Source organism: Neolamprologus multifasciatus, chromosome 1 (assembly GCF_963576455.1).
Source record: "Neolamprologus multifasciatus chromosome 1, fNeoMul1.2, whole genome shotgun sequence".
In the NCBI taxonomy this organism is placed as follows: Eukaryota; Metazoa; Chordata; class Actinopteri; order Cichliformes; family Cichlidae; genus Neolamprologus; species Neolamprologus multifasciatus.
The window spans coordinates 20,842,176-20,855,115 of record NC_140439.1 but is presented as its reverse complement, the minus strand read 5'-3'; the positions used below and the strand labels follow the sequence as shown (position 1 = coordinate 20,855,115).

General features: G+C 40.8%; 1 protein-coding gene across 9 annotated transcripts in view; it reads left to right on the top strand.

Annotated features, from left to right (window-relative positions):
• The window catches only part of zfhx3b (zinc finger homeobox 3b), a 287,490-nt gene that overhangs the window by 255,331 nt on the left and 19,219 nt on the right, over positions 1–12,940 (top strand). For 8 of the 9 annotated variants that reach the window (XM_085162826.1, XM_085162793.1, XM_085162766.1 and 5 more), the window contains one exon: positions 4,043–4,150. The exons of the other annotated variant lie outside the window; for it this stretch is intronic. In XM_085162826.1, coding sequence (XP_085018952.1) covers positions 4,043–4,150 — 108 coding nt within the window. The remainder of the gene's footprint in view (positions 1–4,042; positions 4,151–12,940) is intronic. 9 annotated transcript variants of the gene reach the window in all.

Sequence of the window (12,940 nt, the reverse complement as noted above, 5' to 3'; positions counted from 1 at the left end):
TGGTTTATTGGTCGTTCATGAGCAAAAGCCCCGCTTGTGTCTGACAGTGTTGTGGGCATGTTTTGCTCAGTTGTGGTTTTATGAGGTGTAGCTTCAGAGCTTCTGTGAGTATGTGTTGAGGGGAGTTACGAGGGGTGGGAGTGTTTTCCTGTGTGTTGTGCTTTTTGGGGTGGGTGGGGGGTGGTGTCTTGCGTATGGGGCACAGAGGTGCTGATATGAGGAGCGGACAATGCATGAAAGCCCTCAGCATGAGTCCTGTGTCTCATTGTCCCATGGTACCCTCCTGTCACTTTCATTTTGCGCCCTCTAGTCCAGAGTCAGGCTAACTTTGATATGAGGAAGGGGTGCAAGGGATGCTGGGGAGCATGAGGGGGATTTTTAAAAGAAGGAGAAGGGGAGAAAGATAGAGTCTCTGAAGTGTGAAATAAGATTGCTTTTTATCCGACAGTGCAGCGCTAAAGAAAAGGAAGCTGTCCGGCTCTGGATAAAGCGGGGGAAGCACACCTCTCTGATTTACAGTGCAGTCCTGTGACACCTGGTTAAAATGATAACAACAGCCTCAATAATCATAATGAGAGTAATGAGAGCTTAGACGCACGGCTCCACACAAGAGCCCAGAGAGAAGCGCAGCTCAGCCCTCGCTCCCAGTACTCGAGAGCCGGGGAGAGGGAGAAGCTGAGCTCTGCCCCCGCGCTGGTGCTCCATGACTTACGAAACCCAAGCGAGATAAATAAGACAGTGGAGTGACTGAGATGCTATATATGCAACTAAAAATGAGCAGACTGTCACTGCTGTTTGAGGAACACTGGAGCCGTTCTCAGGTAGGACTGGAATTCTGTACTTTAAGAAAGGCAGTTATCATCACAGCATTATATTCTGCTGAGGCCGAGGATGGAGGAGGAGCCTGACCTAGTGAAAGATATCTAGAGTGACTATTATTACTTCGTGCTGCTCTTCTCCACAGTCTGGGAAGAAATACTGGAAAGTGCAGTGGTTACCATCAATTATTTATTAGGCCGTTTGTGCTTGTCAGTCTGATTAGCATTAGTCTAATCACTGCTCTTCAGGGGAAAAGGAAGGCTGCTCTCTCTCATCTGAAGGTAATCTTGCCATTTTCAGTGTCTCATCTTCACCAGACAGCTTTTGCATAGCATCTGCTTTTGTCATCTCCACATATTTCTTCCCTTTCCCCTTCCCCATGTGTTTCTGTCTGTTGCTGCTCGGCCCCTATCCCCCCACCACCACCCTCCCCTCACCTCATTAATGTGTGTGTGAGCAAGTTGCTCTCGCCCAGCTTGTATAGAGTGACACCTATGGGTCTGATTAAGCCTCTGCACTCACTGGCAAAACACAAGAGAGGAAGACCGCTAAGCACCTACACAATGTAGGAGTGTGTGCGTGCGTCTGTCTGTCTGTGAGGGAGCCCATGAATTGTCCCCACTGAGTGACTGGGAGAGCAAAGCTGATATTTTTCATGCTCAGAACAGATGAGTGTAATCTCTGTGTCGGCAATGGGTTTTTTCAGCTTGCATGATTAGATTAATGGAACTGTTTCATATCATTGTATTAGGATGGTTAATGAAGACAATTAATTAGAAGACAACCTTCAGGCTATTGTCCTTTACATCTCTCAGATTTGGGTTAGAAATGGCCTGCTGCCATAGCTTTGAGTGTTTCTCCTAATCTATTTTCTGAGTTAATCTATGGCTACAGTTTTAGTGTCTCTTCCATTTGCATCCTACTCTTAGGCCACTCGTGACCTTTCATTAATTATAGCTGGCCCCAGCTTTAATCATTCTGTAATACTAGTTGTAGATGAGATGAGAAATGGGCAAAGCCATTTGCCACTTAAAGATGTAACGGTACTCCTGGAATTAAATGTCTGCATTTCTGCATAAATTATAAATGTGTTCTGTGTGCCAAAAGTGATATGATCATTAAACATCTAAAAAGAAAGTGTGAAAAACATGAGTGGGGAAAAGGAAAATAAAATCAGTACCAGCGTGCTCATGTATAGCATGTGTGCAGGAAGTTGGGAGTAGGTGGGGCGGTTACAGAGAAGCTTAGCATTAGAATGCTGGCTGCCTATCAGAGAAATGTTTAAGCACAAAGTGTGTATTAATGTGTAGGTGGGGAATTAGTATCACTACAAGTGTCACATAGCTAAGAAATGACACCTTGCCCCGTTTTTAAAGGTGAAAAAAATTTACCTGGGGATTATTTTGTAATCTGAGCACCTATGCAGCTGTACAGTATCCTAATTCTCAGACTGTTGTAGAGATTTATGCAGGTAGGAGTTATAGGATTTTGGGACTCTCTGGGTTTTTTGGGAAAATTTAAGATCCAGCTCACCAGTTCGGGAAGGCATTCATAGAGTCACTTGGAAACATAATAGAAACACAGTAATGCAACTTTTTTGTTGTTGTTTTGAGGGGTTTTTTTGCAGCTGATTTTGATTAAATAAAAGCTTATTCTTAACTGTGCATTTGTGCTTAGAATAATAAAATATCACAGTTGATATAAGCACCCCCTTATGGTTTCGTAGCTATAGTGTATACTTAAGAGAACCGTAAAAAATGGCGATAAATATAAATACGCGATGAAGAAAAGTGGCAAAAGCTCTATCCACTATCCAAAAAAAAAAAAAGTGTCATATAACAAAACGATAATTTTTTTCTAATGTATTTTCCAGTTATAAATATGACTTATTTGCATAAGGAATTTTAAAACCCATTCAGCAGAATAAATTAAGATCTATTTTATTTATGTGTCATTGTCATCAGTAAAGGAACAGCCACATGGTTTAGAGATGTATGGTTATTAAGTGTGTCTGTAATAATGATACATAGTTTGAGTTTGAGAAATGTACCTGTTGTACATACAACATAGGCTCTGTTTCATAACTAACAGGCTAAACAGTGAGTGTTAGGGAAAATGTACTGTCATAAAAATGGTTTTGGCTGTGGGTACTCATGTGGTGAGCTTAGATTAGATGTGTGATGACTGCAGGGCTGAATACTTGAACAGGATATTTCAGTAGCTGTTGTAGCTTTGTCAATATATCAATAGCTCATAGAGTAGAGACCTATGCATGAAAGCATTTTCAAAAGAGCATTTAAGTACATTTGCTGAGAATTAGCTGACTTGTATAATAACTGATAGGGCCTATTGACTGCGGCCTAGTTTACTGTTGTCAAATCAATGCTATTCCATGCAAGTCACACTACTTTTAAACAAACTTAACAGGCAAAGGGGATGTTCAGGGGGCACTGGAGGGAAATAAACAAGATTGATGCCCTTTTTATTATCTGTTTTTGCTATCTTTTCCTCTGTGTGTTACTTACAAATGGCGTTATTGGATATCCATTGTTTGGACTTCGATGCTCTAAATGGCCTGATATATCGAGCTGAGGCTTTTAAGGTGGTTACAGGGGATTTCTGCCTTTGACTTGGCTTAAAAATAAAATGAATTGTGGCTTTGAAAGTTTTAAATATTTATGATTTATTTTATTTGCTATAGTGGGATAGCAGAAGTGAAATGAGGTTTGTATTGGTAAGTAACCTAACAGATTGCAGCGCGCGCGTGCGTGTGTGTGCGTTATGAGAGGAAGCAAATGGGGGTCTTTTTCTTGAACTATACTGCTCAATTATTTTTCCATCTGGCCATTTGCACCCATGTGCTTGCTTTTAGTTTTATCTACACATTAAACACAGAGAATTTTCCTTATGTCTTTTGTTTTGAATACATACACACAACAATAGCAATAAAAAGAAAGTGGATATTCGACTTTCCTCCCTCCTTATAATTCAGCTCAGATTTTTTTTTTTATTCAAGTTGGAATTATTTTTTAACAGAGATAATCAGACAGCACAGGACAGAAAGCAGATTCTGCCCTCTTTGTCTGCTAGCCTTGCAACTGTGTGTCAGCAAATGTAATTGTTGCAAGCTCCTATAGAAAAAAAACGCTACCGCCCCTTTAAGTGCTTCCACCAATTCTGATGGCGTGGTGATTTACATATCCCGTTCTCCCTCCCCCTTCAGGAGAGCTGAGCGAGGATGTGGAGGCTGCTAGTGAGACCACCACAGACCAGGAGGACCAAACCAAAGACAGAGAAAGTGGGGGGGAGAAGGAGCTCACCAAAGGGACAGGTAAGGCTCATATTTACACACATTTAGGGACTACTACTCACATGATTCACGTGGCCATGCAGCTGAACATTGCTAAGCAACATGCCTTTTGCCAAATTAAATTAAACATATTTTAACAAAGGTTTCAAAGCCTTTCTAAGCATTGAAAATACTCTCAAAACTCCCTAATCTAGTTTTCAAAGGCTGCTCTTTCATGCTGCATGTTCCCAGGCATCTCATCAGCTACAGTTAGAATAAGCTGTCAATTTAAGTAATAAGTTCAGGTAACATGTGACCCATGTTTTGTCTTTGATCAGTGGGTGATGTGAAGAGCAGGGCCTGCATGTGTAATTCCCAGTGTGCCATGTGCACACACGCACACACATACACTTGAATAGCACTGCCCCCTTCTCAAATTTGCTGTACACACAGAAGAACATTGACACCACTTACCTGTGTTTTCCCTTATCAGATCAGGATGGTTTTATCTCTGGTCCTCTTTATTGATAGGTGCTGGCTCCTAAGCAGGGGGTTGGGTTTAGTGTGAGGGGAGGAGCTTTGAGCCTCAGCACTCTCTGATAAGGGCAGGTTGCATTTATCTGCTGTAAACTTTTCAAGATGCATTGGATGTTCTACTATAGCAAATGTTTTCACATCAGAGGGCATTACTCGTGTAAATACAGTTCACGATAATGCATGTGCTTTTATTTACTTACCTAATTTATTTAGTTGGACCACCGGTGATCATGCCGTATACTGAAAACAGCATTGAACCCTAAACTTTCCATCATGTAGAACTTGTGGGATAGTTGGAGGGATTTCTGGGAAGCACTATATTATTTTGACAGATTATTGACCATAACAGATGATAGCACTCATAACAGAAGTTTATGTTCTTGTAGCAGTTGTGATTTTTTTTTTTTTTTTTTTGCGCTGCAACTGGAAGAAATAGTTTACTGCTGAAAGTTACTGTAGTTGTACTGAATGCACTGCTATAGGTGCTGAATTAATGACACTTGGAGCGTGTGTGGAATTAGATTGGTTGAAATAAGAAAATGAACGAAAAACTGTCTCAAACACAAGTTTAATGACGAACAAGCTTAATGTAAAACTACACCCCCCCACAGCGCGTTCTGTATGTGCATCACTGGATCTAATTATATATGAAAAGCTCTGTTTACTGATTCTGCTCTGGTTTCTGAGAAGGAAAAAAGATGGCCCGAGTTTTCTTTTTTATGCCCAGTTTATTTCACTTGTCTGTGTTCGGAAAACAAGGCTGGCAGTCAAGACATTTCCTATTGAGTAGAGAGATTTCTCATAATCGTGACACTGAGCAGTAACGGGCTTGGATAGATGCTTTTCACTTGTCTAACTTCTTGTGTTACTGCAGGATGTTTTGATTTACACTAGTCAGGTTAAAAGCTGGAAAACAATTCAGACCTTTTGCATACCTAAGTTTTTATAAGGTGCAGCAAAAAAAAGAAGAAAAAAAGAAAAAAAAACTCATCACAGTGTTTGAAGCCCAGGCTTTGTAAAATGTCTTTGATATTCGAACTTCTATTTTAAATGAGGCTGAGTTGTTTGTGCTCTTTGAAAGGGCGACACTCTTCTTTGATGGAAGAAATAATGATATGCATGCCTGACTGAATATGGCTAAAAGTATGTTTTAGCACATCAAAATAAAGCACTTTAAAAAGCATTAAAATGAGCTGGCCGATTAATAATTCACTCATACCTGTGGTGCACAGGAAGACGACTCCTCGCATTAGGATTCCTCCTTTTTGAAAGGCATGCAATTTGATACAAGCATATTCAGTTCCTTTCCTCCCCTCTGTCAGTCGCTAATCACCAAATAAGTGTGTTTCTGTGTTTTCACAAAGGAAATATGTGCTTGCATATGAAAAATTTACAGCTTCCCAGCAGCTTATTAGAAACGCTTAGTTAAAAATAGCATTGCATTATGGAACCAGGTCTGAGGTTCTGTTTGATGTCAGTGAAAAGGTGGGTGGGTAGATTGGGATGCTGGGTTCAAGGCTGTGTTGTCAGCAAAAGGTAGACAGCTGTAGTTTAATGGAAGGGTCTCTTTTTGTGCTTCAAACTTTTTGTGATTGATGAATACAATGCCCATTCAAAGCGTGTGCAAACCTATCTTGTTGGGGTGGGGGGGGGGGGGGGGGGGGCGTGAGGAAGACCTCAGAATCCATTTGGTAAACATTGGAGCTCTTGTTTGGGCTGGTGATTGCCTGAAAATGTTGTGCAGCGCGTACGCAAGGGGTGTATATGTTAAAATACGGCGTATGAGCATCTTGGCCAACCTGTTATTTATATGAAAGGTGCTCAGTCTCCCACTCTCTGAAGCTGAGCTGTTTCTAAAGTCCATCATTAGAACTACTGAAGTATTTCTTCTCATCGTTGTCATGTAGCTGTTGGAACAGAGCACAACATTGTTCCCTTACAAATGACAGTCACTGTCAGACAGACGGCATTAGCGAGCACAGAAAAAAGGCTTCCTCCTTTTTAAAGCCTCTGTCAATCTTATTTTTTCTTTCTTGTTCCACAGCTCCTCAGTATTCATTAAAATCATTTAGAGGTACATCAGAAGCCTTTGTAAAATGCATATGCATTCGGCATGTCATCTCTTGAAAGATGCCTTCATTATTCTGGTGTTTTATTTATTTATTTATTGCAGAGATAATTCATATGTGTGCATGTGAAGGCACTCAGACATATGTAAATGCCATATGCTCGCAAACTCTGAATACATGGGGCAACTTTTAATGATTAAACAGCTGACTGTTGATCGTGCACAGAAATAATGCACATTTACAAGTAAATCCAATTAATACATTAATAAGAAATATATATATATATATATATATTTCAACATGATGTTCACATTGGTGCCAGCTGCAACTGAATCATCTGGCATGATTAGTAATTCAGAGGGTCATTTTTAATGCCAGGTATGAAATATGTATAAATGAATAGCCATGAGCCTCTTTCCTCTCTGACTCTCCACATTTTCTTCACCTAGCTGAGACAGCACAAGCTAAAGGAAAGAGCTTCTGCATAGGAATGGAATCCTTACCTTCATTAAAGCAGGTGGTGTATTTATGCAGCAGCTGAATGTATAGGAATGCAGCAGGGCAGGAGGGTGGCAAGTATAGGGGAGACGGAAAGATGAAGAGAGCATGAAGGTGGGTGCAGGGTGGGGATTGGGTGGTGTTAATACACCGGCAGACTTGGGCACAATGTGGTTTGACAAATTTAACATAAATGTATGGGAAGGGCTGTGTCAAAGTATGTGTGTGTGTGTGTGTTTGAGGGAAGGTGAGAGGGGTAGAAAAATATATAATTCTGTCAATTCTGGGACAGTCTTTGAAAAAAAAATCTGCTTGATAATATTTTATTCTTTATATCTGCGCTTAAAAAAGTTTATAGGAGCTGGAGCAAGGTGGTGAAGGCAAGGGGTAAAAAAAACTATTTATTTCAGCTGTGTATATATATATATATATGTTTTCCTCAAACTTTCATGCTTTTTCATCATTTTTAACAAGTGGTGAATGAAATCTTGAATCTGTAAGTATTTGCAGACATTCTTCTAAATTCTTTATTTCTCTTAACAAAGAGTGCAGAGAGTGATTTTGACACAGTTTATTGGAGCATTAATTAAAGGTTACATACAAGTTCCTACCGATTTGAACTTTCGCACACTGTTTTTACACTACATCTGTACAAATAGTCACGGTATTTTTATCACTTCATGATGCCCCAAAACCTATTTACTCGACTAGAAAGCAACTCAGACATTAGTTTGTGGCTTTCTCTGTAGCATGTGCCAATCCTGTGTCAGGTTTTCTTGATCCTTAATGCTTCTCCAGCCAGTTTTCTCACATATGTGTTAAAAAAAATTGCTCAAGCATTCTCAGTTAAACATTGACATTAAACCTGTGAAATCTGTCAAAACAAAGACTAAGCCGCTAGAGTTTCCTGTAATATGCATTTGTAAGTGCGTGAATCTGTGTGTGTTTTGGGCTCCGCATCCACCTGTTTTTATGTAAATGTGCAGCATGTGCGTGTGCACTCAGCTCTGCTGTGCGTAAGGGAAGCAGATGTTGTGTTCTGCACCGAGGCTGCTGCATTTGATCTGTATAATGAACTAGATGATTAGCATCCCCTAGACGCGGCACTGTGGCATTGCAGTCTGCTCTTTTTTTTTTTTCTTCTGTTCTTTTTATTGAGCTCCATATAATACTGTTAGTCTTGTGCTGTTGCTGCCTCACAAACAGACATGCTAAACGTTATGAATTGTTTCCCAAATAACACTGGAAACACATAGACTTAATGCTGGCTGCGGTTGAAAGTTGAAATTGCAGCCTTATGGTTAGTTGCAATCAAATTACTCACGTTTATGTTATTGTTACTCCAAACTGTGAGACGTTCAGTGCGGTGGTGATTTGTTATTGCTTTTAAACCTTGAGTAGCATGAGAAATCAGGAGACAGAGCAGCGGAAATGTTTACATATTCATAGCACATCCTTTCAGTGTTTGTCATCCCTGAAATTATAATTCCTTTTGTCTTTGAAGATAATAAGCCATAAATTGTCCTTGTTTGTGAGCCACCTCCCTGAAAGCTCAGTGTTTATGAGTTTTACCACAGGCTGTCTAATAGCCAAGCAGTACTGTGTCATTTAAAGGTGAACAACTCGTCATCCAGTTGTGCAGTGGTCTATAGATGAAAAGAGCCGCCGCTAATTAGCATCTCAATTTAGACGGCACAACGCATGCTATTCTCACTCCTTCTTATACAGTTTGTTATAAGAGGGACTTTGTTTTGTTTTGTAAATGAAGAATGGTTTTATATATAAATCCAGGTGTAGCCCCAATGTCAGGTTTTTTGTCAAAGGTCCCTCTCTCTCTCTCTCGCTCTCCCTCTCTTTTTTTTTTTTATTAATGCAGAATAATTATCTTGGAAATATAAGGTGAGATGGAACACTGCCCTTTATTGCTCTGTGCTCTGACGGGGGCCGTAGATTAAAAAACCAGGATAGAAATGGGGAAAGAGAAAAGACAATATTCAGGTATTGTTTGCATAGCGGTGAAAGAAAATGACTTGTAGCATGGGGAGTTGAATCATCTCCATATTAATGGCCAACTTGCTGAGGGAATAGAGGTGAGGATTTTCTGCGGTGCAAGAGGCAGAGAGCTGCGGGTGCATGAAGGTCCCAGCACTGTGAAGGTGAAAGGTTTCTGGGTGCTGGGGATCAGGAGAAACGGTGTTCGGCAAGAATCATTGAGTTTCACTGTAGTGAGGAAATTGTCGACTGAGCTTAAGTTTAAAATGATTGGCAGACTCTGGCTGTTCCGGGCAAAGTGACAGTAAAGTTATATGACCTTGTTGGCATGGGCAGAATGGATAATAGGCTATGTTTTTTATAACTGCTGCCTAAAACTGATGGTGAGAGAGAAGCTATGGTAATGAGAGAGGCTCTAGACATGATGAGGAGCTCGTCTCATTCTGTAGGAGGAGAGTTCCTCTCCTAAACACAAGAAACATTTTTCCTGTCTCCGACATCCTTACATACCGTTTACTGTAACTCACATTTTAGAATATGGATAACCTTTCACAAGGACAAAGATTAATGGCAGCTGTGATTGCACTCCTGCAAGAATTCAATGGCAGATGACCTGTTGTGGTTAATTTAGTCTGTGCTGTGTCAGTCACTCTGTCCGGCAGCCATCTTTTTTTTTTTCCCCCTTGAAAGCACAACAAGGCTGTGATTGCTCCTGAGACTGGTGTAGTGTGCTGACAGCCCCTTTGCTGCTTGAATAATACAGTCCAGCTATGGGGGAAAGACAAGGTGCCAAAGTCCAATTCACTTACGGGACTCGACAGCACAAAAGCCTCTGGTTTACGGAAAAGGGGTATGAATTAATAATCACCTAATTGACTCTTAGTTTTTTTTCTCCACTCTTGCTCTGGCTTTTGTGCTTTCAGACAAAAGCCCACTCCATGTATCTGTCAGAAGACGTTTGCTGCGGATGGGGGCACTGTGCCTAGAGACTGGGCAGAAGAGGTCAGGTTGGCAGGCAGACCCTCGGCAGTTAAAGGGTCACTGGCAGACGTGGACACTCCGGTTTTCTCTGTGTGAACAGGATGGACACTGATGATCTGAACGAACGCTGAGGTTGCATAAACACGCTGTAGTTTTAGGAGCTTTTAAAGCTTTTTAAAGCTTTTAGAAGTTCCACCACAAGACAGAGGGCCCAGTAATGAAGATGTAACTCCACGACTGACTTTTTGTAATGACTGCAGTATTATCCTAGATGGCAATTTAGTTGGGAGTTTTTTTCTGTGCTCTTACACCTACTATTTTAATACCACAAAGTAACACTAGACTTTACCTTCAACTGCCAGCTCCTTCTGACATCAGTAACATATCTCACCATGGACTGTAAATGCTCCATCGGGAGGCAATGTTTCGGTCATTAGTTCAGATCACCTGTTCACACTGCAGATATGTGTGTCACATGTGTGAGCTTCGGACAACAGTGTCCAATCTAACATGTCAGACTGTACATGACCAAAAACAAAAAGTTTTATCTCTATTTCATACTAGTTTGTCAATGTTTCGGTCATTTTTTTTCATCACCCTTGAAGAGAAAAAAATCTGATACAGTAGTTGGATGTTAGTCACGGTGCCGGTGAAGGTGTTGGGGTGTACTAGTCTTAAGAGAATGCTATTGATTTATGGAGTCCTAACTGGCCGTGACGAGAAACTGCATCACAGTAAGCCTCCCCTGCCCTCCATCTGTCCTGCTCTCACTTTTACACACTCGTGAACATAAAGCACCTGAACTAGAAAGCGGCTGTGCTTTCAACATAAACTGCCACTTGTTTCACCACTCCGGTGCTAATTGAGAAATGAATGAAAGCAATGTGAAAGTGGAATTGACTTAGTTATGTTTGTCCTCTTAATGATAAGAGGGGGATGGATGCGTGATACTTTGTCCCTGCTTACTTGCTGTACTGTATGTATGTGCTTTGCTGCTAAGTTAACTGTTCTTAATGTTCACGTGAGGGTTCTTTTTTCCACACTTTATAACTCTCCCTCAGTTAAAGAAGTTGGGTAATTATTTGGGAATTTCAATTACATTATTATATAAATTGTAAGAGTTGTTTTGATATGTTTCGTTATCTGTCCATGAGAAAAGTTACCTTGACGTATGAAAATTATGGTGGAATGCCAAGGAGCTGCCTATTGTATTAGTGCAGAAATTGTGTTTATAAAATATGGCATGCAGTGCTGTAGGAATTATAGATAGCTGTGTGTCCTTAAGGAAAAAGTATTACTGTTAAATAAAATTATGAAGCCATTTCCTAAAATGTTGGGGTGCTGTGCAAAAAGGTTTATTTTAACTGAAAATAGTACAAAAGACAGTTTTTAAAAAAAATATTTATATGCTTATTTAAAATGTAGTGCCAGTGGGTTTGCCAAAGATATAGACAATTGAAATGTGAAGGTGACCGGAGATGATCTTCTTTTCTTCTTCTTTTTTTCTCCTCAAGAGATGAGTTCAGGGGAAGTAGGAGTGGACTGAAGTGGAGTTGAGGATGAATTGGTGAGGACAGTGCCATGACTGAGAGGTTAATGTCAGGGAATGGGAGGTTCCTTTTGTTTAACATTCCCTTTGTTTATTGGCGGATGTGTTTAATAGGATTGACTGTGACTGGACCCTAATAGGGTCTCCTTTGCTGATCCCGGTGTCTCTGAGAGATCTTGCAGCCTGCTCTGGCCAAAACCAGGTCCCCCACTGGGTAATCAGCTCAACTGCCCTCATCCTGATTGGAGCTGACATTTTAATGTCTGGAGCAGGAGCGTGGTCAGCCCTGCTTAACCTGACCCCCTGCCAAACCGACCCTCCCCTACCAATGCCCTCTGTTCTCAATTTGCCCTTCCAGGACTGTACAAATCAGGGCAAATTTAACTCTTTATGGGCTTGTTAGGGGTTCAGCGAGACAACTCCAATACTTTTACCATGAATTCTTTCCACTGGTGACAAAGTGGGGTGCCACTGCAGCTCCCATTATACAGGCTCTATGTGGATTTAGCTCCTTTCTGAGCCCACGCTAAACTGCTCAACTACAGTCCTGACTCTCTGTGCACCACCAGTTTCTCCTTTCCTTCATGAAGTGGAGTAGTCTAAAGTGGTTTGCAGGCGATGTTGTGTGAGGCCTTGCTCTACAGAAATTGTATTTTGGTGATATTAGCGTTGTTTGCATTCAAAGTTTATATATGGATAGATAGGATTGCAGTGGAGATCACATGACATTTCCACACACCAACACGTAACAATCCAAAAACATATAATACATAAAAACATACAATACAAACAGACATTTTTATTGCGCCTTAAGGATGTTTTGGCCAGACTGTTTGGACCTATTTTTGTTGAGGGGGAAAAAAAGGGCAATAGCACCGTGGAGATGGCAGCACTTTAAAAGAGGAGGAAAGCGGATGCCTGTCGCCACTTGCAGTAGTGTTTGCTTTGCTCTTAACACAGTCCCGATAAATGCATTGTAGACTTGGTAATGCAGTTCGGAACAATTTACTGTCTGTTGTTACTGTCTTTGTGTTTGGCTCGGAGGCATTTCCAAAACAACCAACAAGCCAACTTTGAACCAACATTCAAAGTAAATCCAAAGAATGCAGTAAGAAGAATTGCCAACCAATTTAGAATGGCTGTAGCACATTTTGTGAGCACCAAAGTGTAGTTTTATCTTGTAAACATACTTAGGTATGACTAATC